We start from the raw sequence: 26,804 nt of genomic DNA on the forward strand, positions 1-26,804 counted from the left end.
CTGCTTTTTTGAGTTATAAGATTGGCTTTACAGATAATTCAAAGTTTGTGGTGGTAATTATTTGATGGTTGCTTTGGAGGGACTAAATCAGTATAATTGCCAGCTGACATACAAACATACTACAGTTAGAATTGATAATGGAAAAATGAAGAAACTCACTTGCTTTTTCCCTTTTGGGAATTTGAATTTCACACTGCAATAATGCATATTGATGAGAGGTTCCTTTTCCCATTCTGAAGCTTCTCAACATTTCTTTTCTTTTAGTTTGAGCTCCACTATTGATTGACAGCAGAAGTAACTCCTCCAAATTTTCAAACACACAAAAATATTGGCTGAATTTTGTTGATATGATGATCCCAAGTTCCAACTATTTTAAATACTTGATCGAAAAATTACTAAAATAAAATAACATTCGCCGTTGCCGGGGATCGAACCCGGGTCACCCGCGTGACAGGCGGGAATACTCACCACTATACTACAACGACTTGGTGATTAGTTTTTATGTTAACAGAAAATTATTCCTTATATTAATCTTCAATTCATCATAAATTCAACTCCCCTTTTGCTTCTTATTTAAAGTGAGATGATACAAGTATAAGCTTTAATTGCACTTACACCCTTTTTAAGAATATGAAATTAAATTTTTCTTTAAAAAATTTTGAAATTATACTTACATCTTTTTTAAAAATATTTTATTTACACTTTATCTTTTCCTGTTAAAGTTTGGACAAAAAATATTGATATTAGTAAAATTATTGCATGGTAATAATTAATGAGGGATAAAATTTGAAATTAATATAATATTTTTGTTAAACGTCAATATTTCTCGTCTAAACACTAACGAAAGAGGGTCAACTGCAAACAGTGAATTTTTAGAGACGGTGCAAATGTATTTTAAAACTCTTTTTTTAAAGAAAATATAATTTTACATTTTTAAAGTGAGTTTAAGTGTAATTAACCATTAACATAAAACAAAATGCAAGACAGACTTCACATTGCGTCAGTCAACATCATCATCTCTTTAAATTTAATTTAAAAAATAATTAATGTAAATTGCAATAATAATCCAATTTCTAAGACATAATTCTTCATCACGAGGCCTCCTCCTGTATTTTTCTGCTAAATTAAGATTGATCATGTGCGATAATACATCAAAATAATTTTTGATGGAAGATAATAAAACTGCAATTATTTCTGTAGGGACATGTTTGGTAACCATAAATTAGTATTAACAATTTATTATTATTTTTCTCACATTGGATCGGACATTCTCTCAATTGTAATCTACAAGCTTCAATTTGTCGGAGCTTTTGTTCTTATTGATGTCTTCTCTACCACATTTTCTCAATACCTCTATTTGAGAGTTCTGTTTTTTTGTTTTTTTTTTATTTTAGAGTGAGTGTGATTTTTATCAGCACATCACATCCAATTGTATTTTTATTTTATTTAATATATATGTCATGTATATAAAAATTATTTTTTAAAATAAAGTACATGATATTATCTTTATACACGTGGTGTGTACATATATATTAAATGGAGTAGCGTTGGAATAGAATTTGGAATAGAAAATTCAATCTACACGAAGTATTTAAATCCCGACTCTCATTTGATTATTTGCTTTTAATGTATTGAAGGATAGAATAAATTGATTCAACAATCATTTTTCAAGGGGTACAAATATACGGACACATTTCTTAGAATAAATTGTTTTGTAATGGTACAGTAGTCTGCTGTTGAAGCAAAGGGTAAAATCCAGACAAAGCATGACAAGATTAGTAGATTATGACAATTTTTGCTTCAGATAAAGCAAATCAATGCAGCATCATATTCTTACCAGAACCTCTCAATAATTATTGCCATTTTCTAATTGGTATATCCATATTATATATTTTTGTATCTTTCAATCTGTTGGTCATTCTGATCTCCTTTGTCTCATACATGTTTATGAGATCAGAATTAAACAAAAAGGGTGGGGGGGGGGGGAATAGGGGGGGGGGGGGGGGGTATGCATTGTGCTCCTGAAAAGCTTCAAAAGGGAACGAACAATGATACACAAACTCTGAGAAGGTGAACTGAGTTGCATTATGATTCGGACAAGCATCGAGGACGTGGGAGCAACTGCTCAGGTGAGCATTCATGAAGAGAATGATGAAGAATCCTTAATATGGGACTGTAGAGAAGTTGCCAACGTATGACAGATTGCGAAAACCTGTCCTAAAATCTTTAGTGGAGACACACGACAACATGAATAAGGTGGTAAACAAAGTGGTGGATGTAAGAAAGCTCGACGCGCATGAAAGAGAAGAGTTCATCGACAGGGTTCTTAAGGTAACTGAGGAAGACAATGAGAAGTTCTTGAGGAAACTAAGAAATAGAATCGACGAGTAAGTTATTACTTCATCGTTGGTTGCTACTCATTATCCTTGTAGAGTTTAGCTTGTGCTCATGCTTTAGGTTTGGTTTTATTTGCCAGAGCAGGGATTGAACTTCCTACTGCAGAAGTCGGATTTGAGAAGTTAACACTCGAGGCTGATTGCTTCATTGGTGAAAGAGCTCTGCCTACACTCCCAAATGCTGCCCGTAACATTGCAGAGACAGCTTTGAGCTGCTTTGGCATAAAGCTGCCTGAGAGAGCGAAACTAAAAATATTAAATGACGTTTCTGGGATCATAAAGCCTTCCAGTAAGCTTATTGTACTTCAACACAGTAAAACTAGGTTGAAAGTGCAGTAAAAAATGTGGTGGACTATTGTGCTTTTGAGACAGCAACTAATACTGTAGACTAAATTGCATGTCCTGGTTGTTACTAAGGTTGACAATTCTTGTCTTAGACAGTTTTCCGGGAGATCTGTAATAATACTTCTATGCCTCTAACCCTAACTTTCATGTCCCTTTTTGTTTGGTGATAGGATGACGCTTCTATTAGGCCCGCCATCTAGTGGAAAAACGACCCTTTTGTTGGCTCTGGTGGGCAGGTTAACACCCAGCTTAAAGGTTGGTTGAATCAGATACAATTATCATTAGAACAAAGAAACTACAGATGTAGTTTAACTTTTGACAATGTGGAACAGGCAAGTGGAGAAATCACTTACAATGGACACAAGCTCAACGAATTTGTTCCCCAGAAGACAGCAGTAGATGTCAGCCAGAACGATGTTCATGTCGCAGAGATGACTGTAGGAGAAACACTAGAATTCTCGGCAAGGTGCCAAGGGGTTGGATCTAGATATGGTACTGATAATCACTACCTCCGATGCTCTATCTTTTTCTTGATTGATGCATTTCACATGACTAAGATGGCAAGCTTCCATACATCGCACATACCTAGTACTTACTTCATTAGATTGTACTTCCATTTCTAACTTTTACGACTATCCCTAGAACTCTTGAAGGAGGTCACAAGTAGGGAGAAAGAAGCCAGTATTGTTCATGATGCAGATATTGATCTTTTTATGAAGGTAGCATCGGATAATTCAATGTATTTGGAGATTAATTGTCATTGTCAACTAGGTGTGATCTTTATCCTGTTGGCTTGTTTTCCATGTTTCATTAGGCAACTGCACTGGATGGAGTTGGGAGCGGTCTTATTACCGACTATGTTCTCAAGGTAAGATGGAGAATATAGTTTATTTCCAGGCAACTCTGAGCAAGTGTGCAGACAAACGAAATAAACATAAGTCCTACCTTATTCAGAAGATAACAGAAATGCCACACATTGTTGCTTTGGCTCATTTAACAATGTTAGATTTCAGATGGATTTTGACGCCCTTTTCTTGATGGCCTAAAAAAGGTTGAATCTTTCAATTTCATCCTGCATCGATGTTACCTATAAAAAGTAATTCAGATTTTGGGACTTAAGGAGTGTCGGGACACCATTGTGGGTGATCAAATGAAACGTGGAATTTCAGGAGGCCAAAAGAACACCTGTTACTACAGGTTCTTTACACATCTTCTGTTTATTATGATTAAAACCACAAGACTCTTATCTAGGTTGTTACAGGGGAGATGATTGTTAGGCCATCAAAAACACTATTTATGGATGAAATATCCACAGGCCTAGACAGCTCGACCACGCTTCAGGTGGTTAAGTGTTTGCAACAGATTGCACACCTCACAAAGGCTACCATCCTGATGTCTCTCCTCCAGCTAGCTCCAGAGACATTTAACCTCTTCGATGATATTGTCCTCTTATCACAAGGCCAGACTGTCTATCACGGCCCACGAGAGCATGTCATAGAGTTTTTTGAGAGCTGTGGGTTCAAGTGTCCTGAAAGAAAGGGAATTGCTGATTTCCTGCAAGAGGTAATGATATAGTAATCAGTTAGTCTCAGCACTGTACCAAAACTAACATGGGAACTAATATGATATATACAGGTGATGTCTGAAAAGGACCAGGAACAGTACTGGACTGACGGAAACGAACCGTATAAGTACATTCCAGTCAGTGAATTTGCAGAAAGATTCAAGCACTTTCATGTTGGTGTACATCTTCAACATAAACTTTCAGTCCCTTATAAAAAAGACCAGAGTCACAAAGCAGCTCTCGTTTATGACAAATACTTAGTTCCAAGAAAAGTGCTTTTCAAAGCCATCTTTGACAAGGAATGGCTTCTCATAAAGAGAAATTCTTTCTTCTATGTGTTTAAGACTGTCCAAATCATTATTGTGGCGATGATTGCATCAACTGTGTTCTTGAGGACTAAACTTCATGCTCGGAACGAAGAGGATGGTGCTGTCTATGTCGGTGCTCTAGTTTTCGGCATGATCATCAACACATTCAATGGTTACGTAGAAATCTCACTCACTATACAGAGACTTCCAGTCTTGTATAAGCACAGGGACCTACTTTTCCATCGACCTTGGGCTTTCACTATACCGAACTTTCTCCTAAGGATACCAATATCTTTGAGTCTGTCGTGTGGATGGTCACAACATATTATACAATTGGATTCGCCCCTGAAGTTAGCAGGTAACTCTTTCTTTCCGTAAGTTTTCTTTCCTCATGGCTGATGGTCGGAGTATTTAAGGTAATATTATGTGTACGCGTTTTATGTTTGGTCCTTTCATGGACAGAAAAGTCTTAACGTGAAGCAACTTATTTTTTGTCAGGTTTTTCAAGCAACTCCTGTGGGTATTCTTGATTCAACAAGTGGCTGTTGGATCGTTCAGGCTTATTGCGGGGATATGCAAGATGATGATTATCTCAAAAACCGATGGCTCTCTTACTCTTCTGCTTGTGTTCCTCTTGGGTGGCTTCATCCTTCTTCTCGGTCAGTTCAAAAACTTAAGCACAACAGTACCATATTACTTGTGATTCAGCATATGAAAATAAACAAAAGACAGCGATTGCAATCTCAATGGCTTTTGATTGTCAATCTTGTTCACCAAATATGCTTTCCTGACACAACTAACATGTCATGTAGATCAAATTCCGGTCTGGTGGAGGTGGGCTTATTGGGTTTCACCGCTGAGCTACGGGTACAATGCTGTCACAGTGAATGAAATGTTTGCCTCAAGATTGGTGTGTGTTTGTATTTTCTAGAACACAAGGTCAGGTAACTTGAGGAAGGGTCTTATGTTGGGTATTTGGTCTCATGACAGGGCTCAGACAACGTTACAAGATTGGGAGTGGCAGTGTTAAAGCAATTCGATGTTTTTTCAGAAGAGAAATGGTACTGGATAGGCATAGCTGCTCTCTTTGGGTTCACAGTTCTCTTCAACGTACTTTTTACTATTGCTCTCGTGTACCTCAACCGTAAGTTCTGGTGCTCCTGTTGGCCTCTGACATAGATTTGCACCATTACAACATCTTACCTTCCAAATTTTCTGTTCAACATGGCAGCTCTTGGAAAACCACAAGGTACAATATCCCAAGATCAGGCAACAGTACTGCAAACATACCAAGAGAAAGGCCACAAAAAGGACTCATTGCCTAGATCTCCCTCAGCCACTGAGACATGTAGCAGCCGATTGACATACATTAATCTAGAATCAAGACTTTAGTCAGGAGTATCATATTGTCCCATAGTTTTCCTCAAACTAGAAGATATGTCTGTGCCAGCAGGGGTGAAAGCTTACTCCACCTCCAACTGGACAAACAGAAATGAAGGCTTGAGTGTCGGTGCCACAGGAGGTACTGCACGTAAGGGAGGAATGATTCTGCCGTTCACACCTTTATCCATGTCTTTCTACAATGTAAATTACTTTGTAGATATGCCCCAGGTAAGAACTGACATCTTTGTCATCCGTTCTTGTCATTCATAGTTAATAACAATACACTGTATGGTTCTATTTTGCTTGCATGTATTGCATTAAACTTTCGTGTTGACACAGTCCATAAAAGAAAAGGGAGCAACTGAGAAGAAACTCCAATTACTTCATGAACTAACTGGTGCATTTAGGCCTGGAGTTTTGACTGCATTGATGGGAGTAAGTGGAGCAGGTAAAACCACATTGATGGATGTTTTAGCTGGAAGAAAGACACGGGGTTACATCGAAGGTGAAATTAGAATATCTGGATTTCCAAAACAACAAGAAACATTTGCTCGAATTTCAGGATACTGTGAACAATATGATATCCACTCACCTCAAGTAACTGTCCATGAGTCTTTGGTCTACTCTGCTTTCTTTCGGCTCCCTAAGGACGTTGGCATGGAAGAAATACTGGCAAGAACTTGTCTTCTGTATTGGATTTCCCGCAAACCTGAATGTATAATTTAAACAGTGGATAATGCTGTTTTGTTCTTACAATGGCAAATTTTTGTGGGTGAAGTGATGCATCTAGTTGAGTTAGATAATCTCAAGGAAGCGATGGTGGGGATTCCGGGAGTTACTGGATTGTCGACAGAACAGAGAAAGAGATTAACTATAGCCGTTGAACTTGTTGCCAATCCCCCCATCTTATTCATGGATGAGCCGACTTCTGGTCTGGACGCAAGAGCAGCAGCTATTGTAATGAGAACCGTGAGAAACACAGTGGACACAGGGAGGACAGTCGTCTGTACAATACATCAACCTGGGATCGATATATTTGCAGCGTTTGACGAGGTAAAGTGCAAAACAAATTAAATTTCTCTCTTTGGAGCTTAATTTACTCTTAACACGTAGTATGATGCATCAGTTGTTTCTGATGAAAAGAGGTGGCCAAGTGATATACGCAGGACCAATAGGCTGGCAATACCAATGCATCACCGATTACTTTGAGGTACGTCGCACATCAGCATTCTCCTTGCACACACACGTAGACAGAAACTAGACATATCAAGCGAACACAACCTAATGCGGGCAATACCTGGAGTTCCCAAAATCAGATAACAGTGCAATCCAGCAGCATGGATGCTTGAAATGAGTTCAGTTGCTGCAGAATCCCGACACAGTATTGATTTTGGAGAGTACTACAAATCGACACCTTTATATCAGTAAGCACACATCAAGAAACCAGCTAAGTGTACACATCATTCACAAACTACAAGCAATGATCTGATTTATGTTCTTTCTTTCCAGGCAAAATAACGTCGTTAGTTAAAGAGTTGAGCAGCCCGCCTCCCGGTGCAAAGGACCTATACTTTCCTAAGCAGTATTCACAGTCGACATGGGGCCAGTTCAAATTCTGCCTCTGGAAACAACAATGGACTTACTGGAGAAGCCCTGACTATAACCTCTCCAGATTTTTCTTCACTTTGGCTGCTGCACTCATGGTCGGATTGATATTCTGAAGAGTAGGCACGAAAAGGTTCCTATCTAACTCTCAACATCTTTTCCTAAATCTAACCAAGAATTGACAAGCAGTATCTGCTGCCTGCTTCGTTGTTTTATATATTAGGGAAAACAACACTGACCTCATGACAATTATCGGAGCCATGTATGCTTCTGTATTGTTTGTTGGAATAAACAATTGTGGAACAGTGCAACCGGTGGTAGCTGTTGATAGAACCGTGTTCTATAGGGAGAGGGCTGCAGGAATGTACTCTGCACTGCCTCATGCAATGGCACAGGTTTGAGTTATCTTAATCTTAACGCCACACTCCTATTACCACATTGTCAAATGCACAAAAACAACAAGTTTTATGTTTCTTGTTCATCAGTCTTAGAAACAACGACGACTTTGCACAAGCATATGAACTAAGTTTGCTACCTCATATCTTAACCAACATTTTCTTGGTGCATGATATGCAGGTTGTTGCAGAAGTACCTTACATATTCGTCCAAACATCGTATTACACGCTCGTAGTGTATGCAATGGTGAGCTTTGAATGGGAAGCTGCTAAGTTCTTCTGGTTCTTCTTCGTCACCTTCTTCTCGTTTCTCTATTTCACATACTACGGTATGATGACCGTGTCCATGTCGCCCAACCTACAAGTAGCAGCAATCTGCTCAAATGCTTTCTACTATCTTTTCAACCTGTTCTCAGGTTTCTTCGTTCCAGGACCAGTAAGTGAGCTTCACTCGGACAATCTGTATTATGTTAATAATGTCCGAACCTAGGAAAACTCAAACTTCCCCAATGTTGAAATGACAGAAAATTTCCAAGTGGTGGATGTGGTATTATTGGAGTTGCCCGATGGCTTGGGCGGTCTACGGTTTGATCCTCTCCCAATATGGAAACATTGACGACACCATCAACGTGCTCGGGATGTCGATGAAACCGATCGTTAAAGCTTACACTGAAGACTATTTTGGATACAACATGGGGTTCATGGGACCAGTTGCAGCTGTATTAGCTGGCTTTGCATTCTTCTTTGCCTTCATGTATGCATACTGCATTAAGACACTCAATTTCCAGAAGAGATAGAAAACATGCATGTCCTAAGGTGATGCAATTCGTAACTATGTGCAAGAAAAATATCACCTAACTGCATTTCCATTGAATGTCTGAAAATAACATAAATACCATTATTATGATTCGATGTTGTGGAAGCAAGTCAAGTGGTACGAGGTACAATTTTCCCAGGACGTGGATCAAAAGGTGGGATGACATGCAACACAAATTACGATAGTAAATGTGCCGATGAGCCAACCACGTATTTTTAACTTAATATTTGTCTATATTTTTACAAAACTTATTCATCTTATACAATGAGTCTCACAATTTGACTACTAAACCTTACGCGACTACTAGAAAACGCCCACTACCTTATAGCGAATAAAATTAATTCACGTCATTAATATTTTATATTATTATTGCATCCTCCGATTTCGACACACAAATTTCACATTTCGGTTTCTTGAATTGATTAATCTGAACCAACTTTGACGGTACAAAGTCGCCATAGAAATTAGCAACACCTACCTAAGGCTGCTACTACCCATATTTATTGATTTCTTCTAGGGTTCATCTGTTCATTATTTGGGGGCTAGGGTCTGGACCAACTTTCCCTTGTATTATTTCATCCACAAGTTATTTTCATTATTCATTATACATATATCAGTTAAAAAAATTAAATGATTCCCTATATTATAAATTTTACTATATTTATGATCGAATAAGATTTATGTAAAAGTTTAAATTTTAACTATAATTAATTAACATTTGAAATAATTTTAATTATGATTAGTTAGTATTTGCTGTGAACTCTTACTCTTGATAACAATAAGTTAACTAACCATTTCAAAATGTTGTACTTCTTCTAGCGCATGTCGATGAATTTGTGTATTTACAGAATAATTCATACAAGTAATTTTTTTTATATATATACATAAATTTCAATATAAAATGTAGTATTAATTTATAAATAAAAATCATACTAAAATATACATACAAAAAAATTGATATTTTTTCAAGTATCCTTCACCAATAAAAAGAAGGGTAAAAATTACACTTTTGGTCCTATACGATAGAGAGTGTAGCATAGGCTAAAAAAGTTATAGTATGTGGGACAAAAAATGTTATAATTTTTTAAGTTATAGGACTAAATGTGCTATAATTTTTATCCTATGAAACTAAATGTGCTAAGCCCATAAACTAAGGAATAAAAAATACAATTTCCTCTATAGTAGAGAATAAAAAATGCAATTTTCCCTAAGAATAATATAGGACGAATTTTACAATGTATTCTAATGCTGCAACACCAAATAGTTTTAATTGGATCAATAAATTTATATAAAGTAAGATAAATATTCGTACTAACAATAAATTCACATTAAATGAGATAAATACGGACGCACTAATAAAAATGGAACTAATGACCCACATCCTCCCACCAAACCATTCCTACCAAACTATTCCTAATATTGTCCTCAAACTCAAAGTGTAATGCTGTTGGTGCCGACTCTTCTGGTATTTATGTCATAGTTATTGCCGCCGTGTTGGGCGATCCATTTAGTACAACTCTAGATGGTAATTGCTACTATCAATATTGGTATAGATTCATTATTAGTAGAAATTAAATTGAGTCGAGTTGAATAATATATTACATAGTTTATTTTTATTTGGGGATTAATTATATTTAAATTTTCTCTAAAATACAAAATTATCCTTTTCCTCAAAAAAAGGTAATTTCTGGGTCAGTCAAGTTTCATACAACCCAATCCAATTTAAAAACGCAAGAATTCTTATCTTATTTTGTAATTTCTTGATTTTTGAGGTGTAAAATTGTTAAGTGGAAATTTTAGGATGTCTGAACCTATCACTTTGCAATGAATTCATCAACGTAAATTAAGCAGAATATACAATGAGGGGAAACGAATCATTCTCACTACCCAATTTTTATCGCTTTAAACTCCAAACAATGCGCCAAATAACATAAAAGAAGTGAGAATAGGATTCTTGATAGATAAGAAAAAGAAACATATTCTTTAACCATTTCCACCAATCCAAACACACCAAAAATTCTAGTTTGAACCTGATCCGATCAAATTTGAACTAATTATATGACAAGATAAGCGTAATATACTAGTCGTATAATTGGTGTACAGTTTAGGAAAAGTGACCAATCATATCATAAGTGTGATACACTTATCTTGTAATTAGTTTGATTCGACTAAACCTGATATGGGTAAGAATTTTCCAAATAATAGCCTCAAAATTCCTATATGAACTTGATTTTTAAGGCCTCGTTTGGCAGATTGGATCATTTTATTTCAAATTATATTGCATCTTTTATTTCATTCAATATACACACGTTTCATATATAAAGATGGCATCATGCATTTTATTTGGGAAAAATTTTTATCTGCATGATATGTATATGTTAAATGGAGCAAAATATACAATAATATCTACAGTGAAAAATCCAATTTGCTCTTTTGGCTTTATTTTTCATTCTGAAATTCAATTTTTATTTTCATTTTCACAAGCAAACAATAATATATTGGCGCATGCACCTCGTTGTTGAAGCAATTCATGAAATAAGCATCCATGCAGACAAATGCTTATGCATATTTCAAGAAAGTCATGTTATCATCAAGAATGAAAGAAAAAGACAACACAAGTACGTGTTCTTAGCGGTTGCATATGTAAGAGTTCGTCGCCAACCTTAAATCTTGAAAATTGATTTATTGTTTTGGTTCTGGTCGGCGAAATAGATCTTTTTCTGAAAATTGATTTGCCAAGAAAAATAAGAAAGATTGAATTAATTTAAAATTAAAAAATAGTTTAAGATATCGAGTATCGACAAGAAAAATACACCAACTCAACCAAAAAAATCAATATACCTTCAACAAAATAAGAAAATAATCCAAAGATCTATACGACTCGACCCACTCAAACCCACGACCCGCTAGGATATTCATTAATTTGGCTCTCATCCAATGGTTGCTATACTGGCACATGACCTGTTCGAATTCTGACATATAAGTGCCTATAAATATATATTGGATGTCCATTTTACAGGTGTGTAATAAGCATTAATTACTATCAGTTCCTACTTTGTGAGACATGGCATAGTGCCATACCTTATAAGCTTGTACCTTTTTCTAATTTAAACTTTGGAAGACCTTTAGCTAATCTAATATTTGTGTATGCAAGCCAACTTTCACTAGTTCAGTTCGAAAAACTTGTCTGGATCTGAACGTCTGATCGTTCGCCAAGTAAGAATTCTGTTAGCTTTAGGTGGTCGATTACTTTGATTCAAATAAAATATTGTTTATGGTTTAATTTTTTAAAAAATAAAAATATAATAATTACTAGATTAATTTTGTGTGAATATCACAATAGATAGACGTAGTGATGATGCCAGATCATTACATGGTGGATTATACATGAGATTATCATGTGTAACTTTGCTGTCTGCCTTATTTTGATGATTGCGATCATGGTTCATTTCTATTGAGTTCAAACACATCATTGTCACGGCTCTTACGTCTCACTCACTTTAGAGAGAGAGAGAGAGAGAACAAGTCATAAACCTTGTGTCAGTCATAAACCTTGTGATATAAATTGCCCTGATAAAAAGCGAGCTCAAAGGTACAAGTAGGAGAGAGGAGAGAGAGAGAAGGAGAGAGGGAGAGGGGAGAGAGAGAGAGAGAGAGAGAGAAAGCTTGATGAGAGAGAGAGAGAGAGAGAGAGAGAGAGAGACAAAGGAGGAAAGAGCAGGAGATCACAATAAGAAGGAGAGCTACCCCTACCATACTCTCTTTCTGTTTATTGTTTTTTTCTCTCTTCTCTCTTCCTTGCTCTTGGCACTGCCTTAACAACATTGCTCACATACAGACCAAACATTCTCTTCCCAGATTTTTCTGCCACCATGTTTTCATTAAATGGGAGCAGCACTCGGGTAATTCGACTCAAAATTCATTCCTTTTCGGCTATTCTTTAACCGGTTTTTACTGTTTGTCATGTTTTTAATTTCTTCTGCTCTCCCCCGGATTTCACAAGCTCGCATTTTTATGTGTTCATTTTCGTGATATTTTTGGTGTTCTGATCTCAGATTGGAAAACTAGCCCAGCCCGTTTCCTGAATCTCAGTTCACGAAACAACCCGTTTCAAGAAAAGTTATAAAAATCAAATCTTTTTGGCAATCCAAAGTATCCCCTGTTCAATTCATCAAAGGGGGGAAATGTAACAAATATTATCTTTTTTTCTTGAAATCCGAGGTTTAATGGTTCGTTTTTGTTGGATTCTGTGTAGAACAATCCTCTTTATGGGGTGTCCAAAAGCTTGACACAATCTGCGCAAAAACATAAATCAGCTCCGCCATTGGTGGTGGCTGCTGTGAGCTCAAATGCCAGGCCAAGAGATGGAAACGTCCTTGCAGTGGAAAATACTTTGAAGGAGATGACAGCAAATCCTCCGTCAACATCATCATCGGGGATTGCGAAAGATTCAAGTTCCTCCGTTGCTGGTGGTGTGGAAGATGTGTACGGTGAGGATACCGCCACGGAGGATCAGTTCATTACTCCCTGGACTGTCAGTGTTGCCAGGTGATAAATCGATCTATTCTATAATTCTTTCTTCTTTTTTGTTTTGTTTAGTGTGTGTTTGTGTTGTGTGCTTTCTTAAGTTTTGGGGAGTTTCAACGATTTATGTATTTCCGTTTTGTGTTTTCTGTTTATAGGCCTTTTGCCCCCTAATTATTTTCTGGCTGAAGTTTTACTAAGGAATTGTATGCTATGTGTTTATGTATGAAAATTGATGTTTATTTAGTCGATCTTATTCATAGTTTTCAAGATGTTCTATTCAGTACCGTTTAAGATTACCTTCTCAAGTCGACGGCTGATTTTCAGTTTGTTAAGGAAAACACAACTAAGTGTAAGATAAGATCTCTTGCAGTGTTGTTAGTTAATTATGATTGCCTTTTGAGTTCTTGTGCTTGATAACCTTTAATCTTATGCAGAGAGAAATGACGGTTCCATTTTCCTTATTGGGTGGAGTGCTTTATGGTAGCCTAATAGCCATATGAACGGATGATTCTAACTTTAGTTGAGCTTCCAGAGTTAAATACAAATGAAAGAGAATAATAATGTATTGACACAATTTCGGTGATGGGCTGGAATTTTCTGGCCTAATCTTGTGTGTTCTGTGTTTACTGTATACCATGTAATAATTCAACAATTCTTGTTTGAGATCGTGATCTGTTTACTTCTATAATTTCTCCTCCTTTTTTAGTGGGTATCCATTGTTGCGCGATCCCCGCTACAATAAAGGCCTTGCCTTTAGTGACAAAGAGAGGGATGCTCACTTTTTACGTGGTCTACTTCCTCCAGAGGTTATCAGCCAAGACCTCCAGGTAACATTATAGACTCCGCCTTCCAATTTTCTGATCTAAGGTTCTTATGTTCCAGTCTTTACAGCTTTGGTGACTGTTCTGATTGCATATTTGGGTTATTCTACTGAGTAGGTTAAGAAAATGATGCACAATATGCGCCAATACCAAGTACCACTGCAAAGGTACATGGCAATGATGGATCTTCAGGTGACTACTTACCTGGTTATGTTGTTTGTATGATCTTTTTATTCCATTCACAGACTTGTAGATGTGATGTGCGGCATCCATGAAACTCCAGGACATGCATAATAACAACTAAATGTTTGCTTACTTTTAGAAATCCCTTAATTCGTCCAGTTTACTTTTAATCCTTCAAATAAATCCCATCCATTGCTGGTTTTTAAACTTTTGCCATCATCTTCAGGAGAGAAATGAACGTCTGTTCTACAAGCTTCTCATTGACAATGTTGAGGAGCTACTTCCAGTTGTCTACACTCCAACTGTGGGTGAAGCATGCCAAAAGTACGGGAGCATTTTCCGGCAACCCCAGGGTCTGTTTATCAGTCTGAAAGAAAAGTATGTATCACCCAAGTAGTATAAGAGATCCGAGTTTAGTTGTTGGAAGGTCCTTATCACAGTTTACTGATTAAAGGAAGTATCTGCAGGGGGAAAATCCTTGAGGTATTGAAAAATTGGCCTGAGAAGAAGATTCAAGTTATTGTCGTGACAGATGGAGAGCGGATCTTGGGACTTGGGGACCTTGGATGCCAGGTAAAAAAATAGATCTTTCTTCCCTTTTCCTGTTATTTATTTTTTTGAAAAATATGAGTTTTATCGCTATTGTGAAGCAACTGACTTAAAGCTTTATGCAACTACGGCCCCTTACATTTACTCTGATGTTTGTGCTTTAATAGAGCATGTAGTATCTTCCATATTTCTTCCATAATTTATAATTCTTTTTAATCTCACCAGGGAATGGGGATACCTGTTGGAAAGCTTTCTTTATATACAGCTCTTGGTGGCATCCGTCCTTCTGCTGTAAGTATCTGCAAGACTAGTTTTACATTTTTCTTGAAGGACTAATCCAGATATTGTGTTTTGGTTCCATCTTAGTCTTTCCTTGTGTAGTTAGTTCGAACTTGCATTTCTATATGTTCTATGTTAGATACAAAGTCTAAGTGGCCTCAAACGCCATGTCTCCAGGCTGCATGAGTTCTTCTCCATTTTTTATTGGTGTGTTTTCTGGGGATTAAAACTAGATGCTAGTGACTTCACCTCTTTACATCTATAAATTCTGGTCACATAGTTTGTACTTAAAGTCTTGAGATGGTGAATGGGTCACAGCCCGAAACATTTTAAAGAAATTTTGTACTTCATTTTTAACTCATAATTTCAGTGTCTGCTCCACCAAATTGCTATTTTGGTTTGTATTTATGGTAAAATTGTTGATAGTATCTATTTTACTTTTGGTTCATGCCAGTGCTTGCCTGTGACAATTGATGTCGGTACAAATAACGAGCAGCTGTTACATGATGAATTTTACATTGGGCTCAGAAGAAAAAGAGCTACAGGGCAGGTAAATGATCTGTCACTTAGTGTGCTACTCATCAAAATGAGCCGTAAAGGCAGTCAAGATTTCCCAGCTAACTTTAAACTGAATTTATCTTCATAATCAGGAGTATGCTGAGCTTATGGATGAGTTCATGTCTGCAGTTAAGCAGAATTATGGAGAGAAAGTCCTTATTCAGGTTAGAAACTTCTGAATATCGTGTTTCCCATTTTTTCTGCAATTCTGATTCTTAACAATATTTTCCCACTGAGAATCTTTCAGTTTGAAGACTTCGCAAATCACAATGCTTTCGATCTCCTAGAGAAGTATGGATCTACACATCTTGTTTTCAATGATGATATTCAGGTAACTGTGTTAATTGCTCGCTGTATACATTCTGAAGTATGTACTCCGTCCGTGTCTTCATATTCTATTTTCCTGTTTTGTGTGTGTAGACACATGCATCAGTTCTCCGGCTTGGTAAAGTGGCTTACTTTCAGATAGCTATTGGTATTTTAATCATTAACGTGCACCTTTTCATTTGCATCAGGGTACTGCATCTGTGGTCCTAGCAGGGCTTATGGCTGCACTTAATTTAGTAGCGGGGACCTTGGCTGAACACAGATTCTTATTCCTTGGAGCTGGAGAGGTGCGTTTCAACTACTTATTTCAATATACTTGCTTTCTTGTTTTGCTTCAATGTACATCAAATGAAGTATAAATTTGAGTTGTAGATGACATATGGTTGATGTAAACACTATTCCAACATTTATATTTAGAATTCGTTTTGCCCCTTGTGCCCGGGAAGTTAGAATCTCTTTTACTGGCACCATGTGTCATCGTTTCCAGTCTGATGCGGGCTTTGGACTTTCTTCCTTGTTGTTATCAATGCAGGCTGGCACTGGTATTGCTGAACTCATAGCACTTGAAATGTCAAAGCAGGTGAAATAATGATACACATTATGCATTTTCACGATGAGGCTGACATCAAATTAAGGAAACTTGTGAATAATATTTATAGTTCCTTCTATCTGCAGACGGGTGCCCCATTGGAAGAGACTCGTAAGAAGATTTGGCTTGTGGACTCAAAAGTATTTGAGCGTATAATTTCTCGTTCTACTTTCTCTTATTTTCATATCTGATCTTGAACACTCACGATCTTCTTTGTAGGGGCTGATTGTTAGGTCCCGTATGGACTCACTTCAACATTTTAAGAGGCCCTGGGCCCATGAACATGAACCTGTCAAAAACTTGCTAGATGCTGTGAAGGTAAGAGCCCTACTCCCCACCCCCACCCCGACTATGTTTGTATGTGTGTGTGAATAGAAGATCTGTTGCCAGAATATGAACGAGCTAGTGCATGATATGCGCTTCTTACCTGCATTTTTATGACAGGCTATTAGACCAACAGTATTAATTGGATCATCAGGAGCAGGCAGAACTTTTACAAAAGAAGTTGTTGAGGCCATGGCATCCTATAACGAGGTACATCTTTTGTCATAAACTAATAGTTTCATTAATGTGGAAATTTGTAGTCAACTTACTCCAAAAGTGAACAATTTTCGTTCCAGAAACCTGTTATTCTTGCCCTCTCCAACCCAACCTCACAGTCCGAGTGTACTGCTGAGGAAGCCTATAAATGGAGCCAGGTAATGTTATCACAACTTCAGTCTTTAATATGCGCTATTGATCTTTCATAAAGTAATCTTATTCATCCCATTTTGTTAATTTCAACTTATTTCTCCTGTCCCACTCATGGTTCAGGGCCGAGCCATTTTTGCCAGTGGGAGCCCATTTGCTCCTGTTGAATATAACGGCAAACTTTACGCTTCAGGCCAGGTCAAGTCTCACATCCCTTCCTCAATTTATTTCGTTGTGAAACTCGGGATCCTTGTATTAACTTCTTCATTAAAATGTTTCATCGTCTAGGCAAATAACGCTTACATCTTTCCTGGATTTGGCCTCGGTTTGATAATTTCTGGTGCAATACGTGTCCATGATGACATGCTTCTCGCAGCCTGTGAGTTAACCAAGTTCATCTGCATATCATGGAAAAGTAAGCAACAATGTAAAAGTTCATTCACATTGCTAATCTTGTTCTGTTTCTTGAATCAGCGGAAGCATTAGCCACACAGGTTAGCCAAGAGAACCTCAATAACGGACTCATATATCCACCATTTGCAAACATCAGAAAGATTTCAGCCCACATTGCAGCCAGAGTAGCAGCTAAAGCATACGAGCTTGGTACTAACGTTCTCCGGTCATATGATGTGCTAAACTTGCAAGAGGCATGTAATCCATTATGTCTGAATATTTTTTGCTCTTCTTTCACTTACAGGCCTGGCGACCCGTCTACCGCAACCAAGAAATCTCGTAGAATATGCAGAAAGCTGTATGTACAGCCCCAATTACCATAACTATCGTTGAACCAGTTCAAGAAGACATAGATATTGTCATTCCCCTGGTTTAGTGGCCACATTTTTCGCCTTCAGTTTTCTCATGTTTTCTGGTCCTAACCTTCGTTTCTTACAGTTTTCTTGTACTTACAGATTCACGAATCGTTTGCAGACGCTATAAGGTGGTTGAATGTAAAATGTAGTTGAATCCCGAATGATTGGGTAGTGAACTCCTACACAGTTATTATTATTTTTTTTCTTTTGGAAAAAGAAAAATAACTAGAAAAGTGGAAGCATTTGAACGGAGATGCAAAATTAGTATTTCTGAAAATTTGAATTTGAAGCTACATCTCTAAATCCTTTAATCCAAATACAACCAAAAGTAAGAAAACATCAAGCGGGTTGCATGATCAACAAAAATGAAAAGCTTGTAAAGTTGGAATGAGTTAAGAATGTGTCCCATGTTTCCTTGTTGGGAAGTTGCATCACATGCTTTATCGTGGCCAGTATAAAGTTTGATGAAATCCATAAAACTCTCCCAGAGGCTCAGCTGGGACAAGCCTATGAAGACCAACGCTTCCCACCTGCAGGTCCTTCAGCTTAAGGATCTGATCGTAATATATCCATGCCTGCTTCATCATCCTCTTAGGGTCTGCATCTGATGAACACAGTTGAAAGGTGTAAACAAGAGATGGTCGAATGTGGGGAAGCTACTGCAAGATCCAGCCCTCCTTTCCAGTTTCTTGAGACATTTTTGGACCGTGAGAGACCTCGACTAATTGTGAAAGGACCTTGTTGAGAAAGAAGTTGCACCGAAAGTAGCCAAGCAAGCAAGAGTGACATGGAAAGCCATCCATCTGAAATTAGAAAGAAAAAGATAGAAATAGTCTAGAATGAGGTGATCTTTATAACAGCACCACTCATCTTCCACCAAAAAAGTGAAAATAGTACAAGTAATTAATGAATCAATAAGGGCAGAAGGGATTGTCTTAAATATAAAAATTAAATGTCATGCAAGTCATTTTTGAAATCTCAGCATACTCTGAGAAGCAAGACATACCACTTCTGGGGCCATGTTAACCAGGTTCATTCTCTTCTTTCTACGAGAAGGAATGTCTTGCTAATTTATGCATCCGGTCTTGGTTATCTACTGGATTGAATTCCGGGACTTGACGTAAGTTTCACAGCTTGATATCCCCTGCCAGTCTCCTTTCCCTGGCTTGTGGAAACTGAGCATTCGTGGCAATAATCTTTTTTCCGTGGTATTCTAGAAACCACAACACAGATGATCTGTTAACATGAAAGAGAAGATATATCAGAGACCAGAAAAATGTAAAGCCTCTTAAATCAGCTCAAGTGATTACAGCTGGGCTTGTACAAGAACGTTGCTAGCAACAGATAAAATGGTTTTCTTTGCATTAATCCATCTGTAACAGCTAATATCAGCATTATCTGTTAAATGACGCATACATGGTTGATAAGTAAAATTCTCTCATAAAGCTATCCAAACAGCCCTAAAATCTTCTGATTCAGACCCTAAAGTTTTGTTTGATGTTTAAAATGTTTATCTACAAATTGCTGTGTTTCCCTACCTGTAAATCTTATAGCTTCTGAGTTTCTGAATACAAGCAAAACAGTACAGCCCTAAAAGAAAAACGAAAAAAGGAAATAACATACTGGCCCATAAGATGAAAAGCAGCTACAAAGATAGTTTGATATGGCCATACAAGTCACTCCAAAAAAAGCTAATACAAGCTTATATACCAATACCTTGACATTTACAGACTCATATCGGCTCATGGGTGTTATGATCATGGATATCCTGTCTCACTTGTATTACAAGTGAGGGGCTATATTTGGGGACCACTGCGAGATAGACAGAAATGGAACTCATTTCCTGCAAAGACTGGAAGAATATCTCCTGACCTTCTAGCATTCTCTCAAGCTTCCTCAACAAAGAAATTTGGGAGTGACAGAGATAGGAAGCAAATCCAGCTAATCTTGCCTATCTCAAATTGCCAAAATAAAATGTAGAGGAACTTCTCATATATAATGCAGATAGAAATCTTCTCTGGCGGATGATAGGATTATACATATAGACATCTAAAGAAGAATCAAGAAAGATGACGACGACACAAAAGTCATACAACTTAGAATTAGGAAGAAAAAACAGGATTGAAACTGAATTAGTGGTTTCGTCAAAGTTGAAGTAATCCAGTAAGATTAAGTTGCAGGATGAAACTAGCAGTCATTTATTTGAAGTTGAAAAGATGCGCAAAATGAAGAGTTTGCCACAATCAACCATTTTGAACAGTTCTCTAATTCCAAAAAGAGGAGCAGATATAGAAAGGAAAATATGAACTTAAAAGGAAATAGGGGCAGTTTCAATATTTTAAACATTAATCCATTAAATCATTGAAAAGCTTATTTTGTACTGCAGTACATTTCTGGTGTACTTCGCGTAGCAATTGTCTTCTCAAATAACGTACCTCTTTGCATGGTTGCCAGCTCAGTTGGAGTTGTGGATTATGTGACTTTTGTTTCTCGAGGACAACCACGAGTCTCCTTGCCTCAGAGTTGAAGACCAATCATTTATAGCAAATTTCAATTCTGTCCATGGAATACAGGTACATAATGGTTATTGATAGCATAAAACAGTAAATGCACTCCACGGAAGTACAGGTAAGTAATGGTTAAATCAATTGATAGCATAAAAGAGTAAAGACACACGGGTAATGATATTAAACATACTAACATATTCTGGAAAGCAAAATGGCTACAGCTAAGCTGCACTTGTATAAGAAGCTAAGCAAGAGATGCGAAATAGTTCCCTTAGCATTAGCAGGTACAAATATGCATTACTCAGCGTGCCTTACGAGTCACAAATAATTAAGTACATAGTTGATAAGAAATAAATCCTCGCCGAGATAGATCTCAACCCAAATATATTCTGATTTTCGGCCCTGAGAATGAAGCCCATATTTTATTTGATGTTTGTAATATTTGTGCATCTTGCCTTTTCTCTATAATAGAAAATGCCAGCTAAGTATTACATGTGAATTTAATACCTTATGATTCTTGAAATTCAAGTAAAATGCAAGCAAGGACGAGTTATCAAAAAAGGGAACAATAAATGAAAGAAACAACAGGTCATAAGATAAAAACCAGCACTAATACATTGTTACTTCATCTCTTACCTATCTACAGCTAAGACAAATTAAAATTATAGCCAAATCACCAGATAGGTATTTAAGGAGTCTCCAGACTATACTAAATGAGAAGGATGTGAGCATACACGAGATTGGTTGGGGGGGGGGGGGAGCAACCATTTTCTGATGCAAACTGCTCAGAATTGTCTAGCTTCACCTTGCTTGAGTCTGTACTGTTGATGAAGCTCTTGAACAAAATGCTGATTTGCCTCTACGGATTCCCAGGTAGCCTTAGCGAGAGTGGCAAAGACTCGAATTGGACAATGCTGGTGTCTCCTAAAGTCAGCTGGGACATGCTTACCAGTTCTTGTCCTTCAGGAACAACTGACTCTGGCCCGATGATTCGATTATGAGATGTTCCTGCTCCATCATCCTTGGGAAAATATGCATTTGGTGGCCATAGTTGAAATGGAAAGGGCATAAAAGCGGGCTTGAGGGAGAGATCAAGGGAAGGTGAGTTGATCATATCTTCCTCTTGAGATGAAGAAAGCATGAGGTTTTCATTGTTGGTACCAAGTACAGGAGATGGGAAGCTAAACTGTTCTGGAGTTGATGAATTTTTCTCCTGATATCCAAACCAAAAATTCCTTCATGCAACCGTAATACATTCTATGATGGGGTACACATGTGCCATGTGAACACTTTACTCTACCAAAAAATACACAATGGAATATTTTGACACTTATTTGAAGGTCAAGATAGAAAGCAGCCATGCCATGAGAACATGTATAAATAAATTAGCAACAACTAATGGGAAAGCTAAGATATAAATTACCTGCACTTAAAATAAATTTTGGTGCCGGGATTAACCAATTATTCACAATGCAATTTTCCCTCGATGAGGAAGTTTTGACATATTATATAGTCAAGATAAAAGAGAAAAAAGCAGCAATACTGACCTTGTCTGGCACGATGTCAAAGAGGCTGGCTTTTTTCTTTTTTCTATTTGCATTGCTCTGACGAATAAAGTACTTTTGTGCGTGGCTAGCTACCTGAGTTGGAGTCCTTGAAGGAACGTAATTTCTTGATATACCACGCCAGTCTCCTTTCCCCAAATGTTGCAAACCTAATAAGAATTGCCTGTGCTCTTCTTCTGTCCAGGGTACTCCTGCATATAGAAAAACAGATAATGTGCTCATGCCAAAGCACAAGAATGATCCATTACCATAATGTATGAATTCATGGCATATGATAACTAACATGAGATTCCTCTATACAGAGTTGACTTCTGTGTTAATTTAACCTTCTGGTGCTTATTTGCCTAATACTTTGGAAGTAATCTTTACAGCCTAAAATGGTCTTCGAACTCATCTTCTAGCATATGCCTGAAATGAAAAAGCTGTACAACCGACAAATCATTAGCTTGTCGTCAACAGCCAACATCTTAGGCTTGGCGATATGACCCTATTATACGTGATAACGTCGTGTCGTTATTGTATGACATATACAACCAGCGCACACGTGCATTAAATGTCAGAGACAAAGATACACGACACATCAAAAAGATCATCTTCTAGCACATGCCTGAAATGACAAAGCTGTACAACCAACAAATCATTAGCTTGTCGTTATGACCTTATTATGCATGACAATGTCATGTCGTTATTGTATATATGATATATACAACCAACGCACATGTACATCAAATGTCAGAGACAAAGATACACAGCACAACTGAAAGATCATCTTCTAGCATATGCCTGAAATGACAAAGCCGTACGACCGACAAATCATTAGCTTGTCGTTATGACCCTATTATGCGTGATAATGTCGTGTCGTTATTGTATATATGATATATACAACCAACACACACGTATATTAAGTAGACAAATTAAGATACACGACACACCTGAAAGATCCGCGATATCCCATAAAGGCGGATCCAATAACATGAGCAGGGAAAAAGAATGTCTCACGAAAGTAATAAAGAACTAAACCAGAGTGAAAATGAAGTAAATGTCTACTTCATTCCAGAAATTAATGGTAACAGAAAGCACACTACCCCACCCCGGCAACCCACCGCCGCTAAAACCACGACCAAAACAAGGAAAAAGAAAAGCAAGACAAAGGAAGGCCCCAAAAGGGCACGAATTCAATGAATGTTAGTTATTAAACTTTAATCCAAGCGAATTTTAAAACAATTTTTTGTTATTCAAGATTACCTAAAAGGTTCCAACTTTTTGTTTCTGCCCTTTATTAAACAATATAGAGTCAATCTCCATAGACAGAGAGCATTCCAGACAGACTGTATAAAACATGCAATGAGTTAATCATCACTTTTCATCAACTTAAACAGAGTTTTCACACTTAAATCCTGAAATTAATCAAATGCCCAGCACAATGATCAACATAAAACCCAAAATTAACAAAGTATTCAAACATGCAATACCAACAAAAGCAGCGAAATACACTAGATCACCTCATTTAAATTCAGCAAACAAATCAAACTAAACTAACCAGCTCAAATTAAGTTCTTCCACTGAATCTTGAAATTCATTCACATGCAAAACACAAACACCAAGAATCAATACAAAACCAACCCAATTAATCCCACATGCAAAGTTAACAAACACAACATTCAAACCAAATTAACTCAATTAACCAACATGCAAACACTGGGCTTTTGTAGTTAACTTTGAAAATTGATCCACATGCAAAATAAAACCCACAAGCAAGAAATTCACACAAATCCACCATATTATTCCCACATCCAAAGGTTCCCCCCCCCCCAAAAAAAAAAAAAAAAAAACCTTTTTTCAAGGGCCCCCCCCCCCCAAAAAAAAAAAAAAAAAAAACCTTTTCTTTATGGTGAAAAAAAAAAGTCGCAACCTTTCTTTCTCAGAGGTCGGCGGCAAGGAGCAAATCCATGATCCAGATCATCAGAATGATACCCATCCGGCGAATCCGCTGTGCCGGGGAAATGCGAGATATTTCCCATGCTGGCACTTTTCTTGATGAAGGATCCATCCGTCAACCTCACACCAAACAGCCTCAGCCCTCCTCCACCGCCTGTTCTTGCTGTACAAGAGCGCGTGTTGTGGCCATTGCTGTTGCAATGGGAGCAACGCCGAGGCATCGTTCTCTCCTCTCACTCTATATATACACACAGGAGGATTATAGATACATGAAGTTGATGTATAGAAATGTGTGTGTGTTTGCATGTGAAGCGAGGGAGTCTAGGAAAAAGTGAATTTATAGTAGCTTTGGACGTGTTTAAGAATGGGATTATAAGGGGATAATTACAATTACAGGTTATTATGATTTACGCGGTTGTCGTTTGTTTGACTCCTTTGTGTTTTCTTACACACACCACAATGACTCATCTACCCCTGCCCGGATTAATGGAGTGGTCAACTTTAAGTGTTTTGATATTAAATTTAGGGATAATTACACTCTCCTATCCTAAGATTTGGTGTAATTACATATAGATCTCCTATAATTTAAAATTACATTTAGCACCTTTGAGGTTTGCTTTCGTCTAATAAATAAATCTTTCTACTAGTCAAGATTCACTGAATTTGCTGATATTAACATAAAAATTGAATAAAAATTAATATTTACCCCTAATTGACTTATTACTATTTTTTCGGATTAAACTATCCTTGTATTGGTGAAAATGAAGACATATAAGAATAATTTGATTTTTAAAAGCTTTATTTAACTTGCAATAAGTCAGTAATAAGCTAATTATGGATAAATACAGATTTTTTTTCGATTTTTTTGTTAATATTAACAAATTTGATAAATTTTGACTAACGAAAAGACTTATTTGTTAAATGGAATCAAACCTCAGGAGTACTAATGTAATTTCCAAACCACAGAGAATTTATGTGTAATTAGACCAAACCTCATAAAAGAAGAGTATAGTTATCACTTAAATTTATGCTGCATTTTTGTGTATTAAATATCCCTTAAATATTTTGTTTTACCAAATACTAATTAAAATATTTTATTAATTTTGAAACATCTTAGAAAATATTTTGAAAACCTTATAAGTTAACCCGAACGTGGCCTTTTATTGTCGGAAGAGACTCAACAATATGTTACATATTTATTTGATCGGTTATTTCTTTTTAAATTATACAGTAATTATAAATATTTATAATGCACTTGATATGTAACTCAATTAAGTGTGACAAATAAAGTTGGAGCTAAAACCTTTTCTTAAAGAAAAGGATTTATGACTAATTTTAAGTTTAATTTGAATTTGGGATAATTTTTTATCAAAATAATATCTATTTTAATTCAATCAATTTATACATCATAGTGTTTTTTTAATACAATTAAATCTTATTCATTTGAATATTCTATTAATCCAATTAGAGTATAAATATTTGCGTTCAATTAAACCAAATTACATCCAAAATCAAGGACATATATATGAGTTTGATTTGTAAAAATAACAAAAATATTTATTCAGATTAAATTAGTAGGAGTGAATTAATTAATATCATGCTATATAATTAATCATTATTTTTAAATTATAAATAAATGAATGAAATTGAATTAAATTAGGATATTTGGATAATTCTGATAGTGCCAGAACATTGGACACCTGGAATAGATACAAATACATAGGTGTCACTGAATGCAGGATTGAGACATGCATGCACCTTATACTACGTTTCTCTCTTGGCTGCTTTCACCTAACACCCCACCCCCCCACCGATAGTGTGTATATATTCTCTTTTGTTTGTTTTATATCTTTTTTTTTTATTTTTTTTATTTATATATGTTAATTACACGGCTTAAATCCCCTTTAAAATTCAAAATTACAATTTCTACCCAAAATTTTTTGAAAATATACCTATACTCTCTCTAAAAATAATCTGTTAACACTTGACCTCCTTTCATTAAGGTTTAGATGAAAAATATTGACACAAACAAAAAAAAGTTACTAGTCTGCCCTCATTAACATTCTTATATAAACTTGTAATGAAAAATTGGATTGGGTTCAATTATGGGTGAAGCTTTATGGTTTTTGCAATTGTTTTGACGTTTATTTCCAGCCCAGCTTCCAAACTGGCCCAAGCCCTATAGCGGTTAGGCCCAAGCCCAACAAATGGTGTGCCTCTCCATCATTGTTGCTGATCCGTTGTGGATCTCTATTTATATACTATTTTCTATATATTTTGCTGATATTTTTGTTCTTTTTTTTTAAAAAAAAAAATTGAGCAATGATTATATTAATACGCTATATCGTAATTCTTACTGCTTAAACACTGTAGTAAATCAATACTATTTATCACGGTCAAATAAAATCGATGTGAAAATTTAAATTTTGACTATAGTTATCAACATTTGCTGTGGTTTTACCTATGGTTGAACTATTTTTGTCACAGTTTTTAGATGTTGCAAATATTTTAGATTCACTTTCAGAAACAACGGTTAATTATGCAGTCGTGGTTAATTAGTCTCCACCATGATTTTTTACTATTAACCATAACTGAAGCTATATTTTTTTCTAGTACACCAATATAGCAAAGAACAATAAAATCACATAA

General features: G+C 36.5%; 2 protein-coding genes, 1 non-coding gene and 1 pseudogene across 5 annotated transcripts; 2 read left to right on the forward strand and 2 right to left on the reverse strand.

Moving 5' to 3' along the window:
• TRNAD-GUC lies at positions 414-485 on the reverse strand. Its single transcript has one exon. It is a non-coding gene; the product is annotated as a tRNA-Asp (tRNA).
• Positions 2,483-8,806, forward strand: LOC105157833 (annotated as a pseudogene).
• LOC110011221 (NADP-dependent malic enzyme, chloroplastic-like) lies at positions 12,497-18,341 on the forward strand. Its single transcript, XM_011074126.2, has 20 exons — positions 12,497-12,715; positions 13,069-13,361; positions 14,047-14,167; positions 14,279-14,353; positions 14,571-14,722; positions 14,812-14,917; positions 15,119-15,184; positions 15,627-15,722; positions 15,823-15,894; positions 15,978-16,061; positions 16,246-16,344; positions 16,590-16,637; positions 16,733-16,786; positions 16,866-16,964; positions 17,091-17,180; positions 17,267-17,344; positions 17,460-17,534; positions 17,625-17,715; positions 17,811-17,939; positions 18,034-18,341. The coding sequence occupies exons 1-20, from the start codon at positions 12,686-12,688 to the stop codon at positions 18,120-18,122; spliced, it is 1,947 nt and encodes a 648-aa protein (XP_011072428.1). The 5' UTR covers positions 12,497-12,685; the 3' UTR covers positions 18,123-18,341.
• LOC105157685 (transcription factor MYBS3) lies at positions 18,188-24,466 on the reverse strand. Of its 3 annotated transcripts, none has more exons than XR_002286721.1 (6): positions 24,130-24,466; positions 22,200-22,639; positions 21,458-21,865; positions 20,581-20,701; positions 19,152-19,381; positions 18,188-18,948 (listed from the first exon to the last, which is right to left on the reverse strand). XR_002286721.1 is itself a non-coding variant. In XM_011074125.2 (6 exons), the coding sequence occupies exons 1-3, from the start codon at positions 24,374-24,376 to the stop codon at positions 21,512-21,514; spliced, it is 810 nt and encodes a 269-aa protein (XP_011072427.1). In that variant the 5' UTR covers positions 24,377-24,466; the 3' UTR covers positions 18,198-18,948; positions 19,152-19,381; positions 20,581-20,701; positions 21,458-21,511. The 3 variants fall into 3 exon arrangements, 1 of the variants encoding a protein (XP_011072427.1); XR_847467.2 differs by lacking the exon at positions 24,130-24,466 and having other exon boundaries at positions 22,200-22,408; positions 22,501-23,999; XM_011074125.2 differs by having other exon boundaries at positions 18,198-18,948; positions 22,200-22,408.

Source organism: Sesamum indicum, linkage group LG3 (genome assembly GCF_000512975.1).
Source record: "Sesamum indicum cultivar Zhongzhi No. 13 linkage group LG3, S_indicum_v1.0, whole genome shotgun sequence".
NCBI lineage: Eukaryota > Viridiplantae > Streptophyta > Magnoliopsida > Lamiales > Pedaliaceae > Sesamum > Sesamum indicum.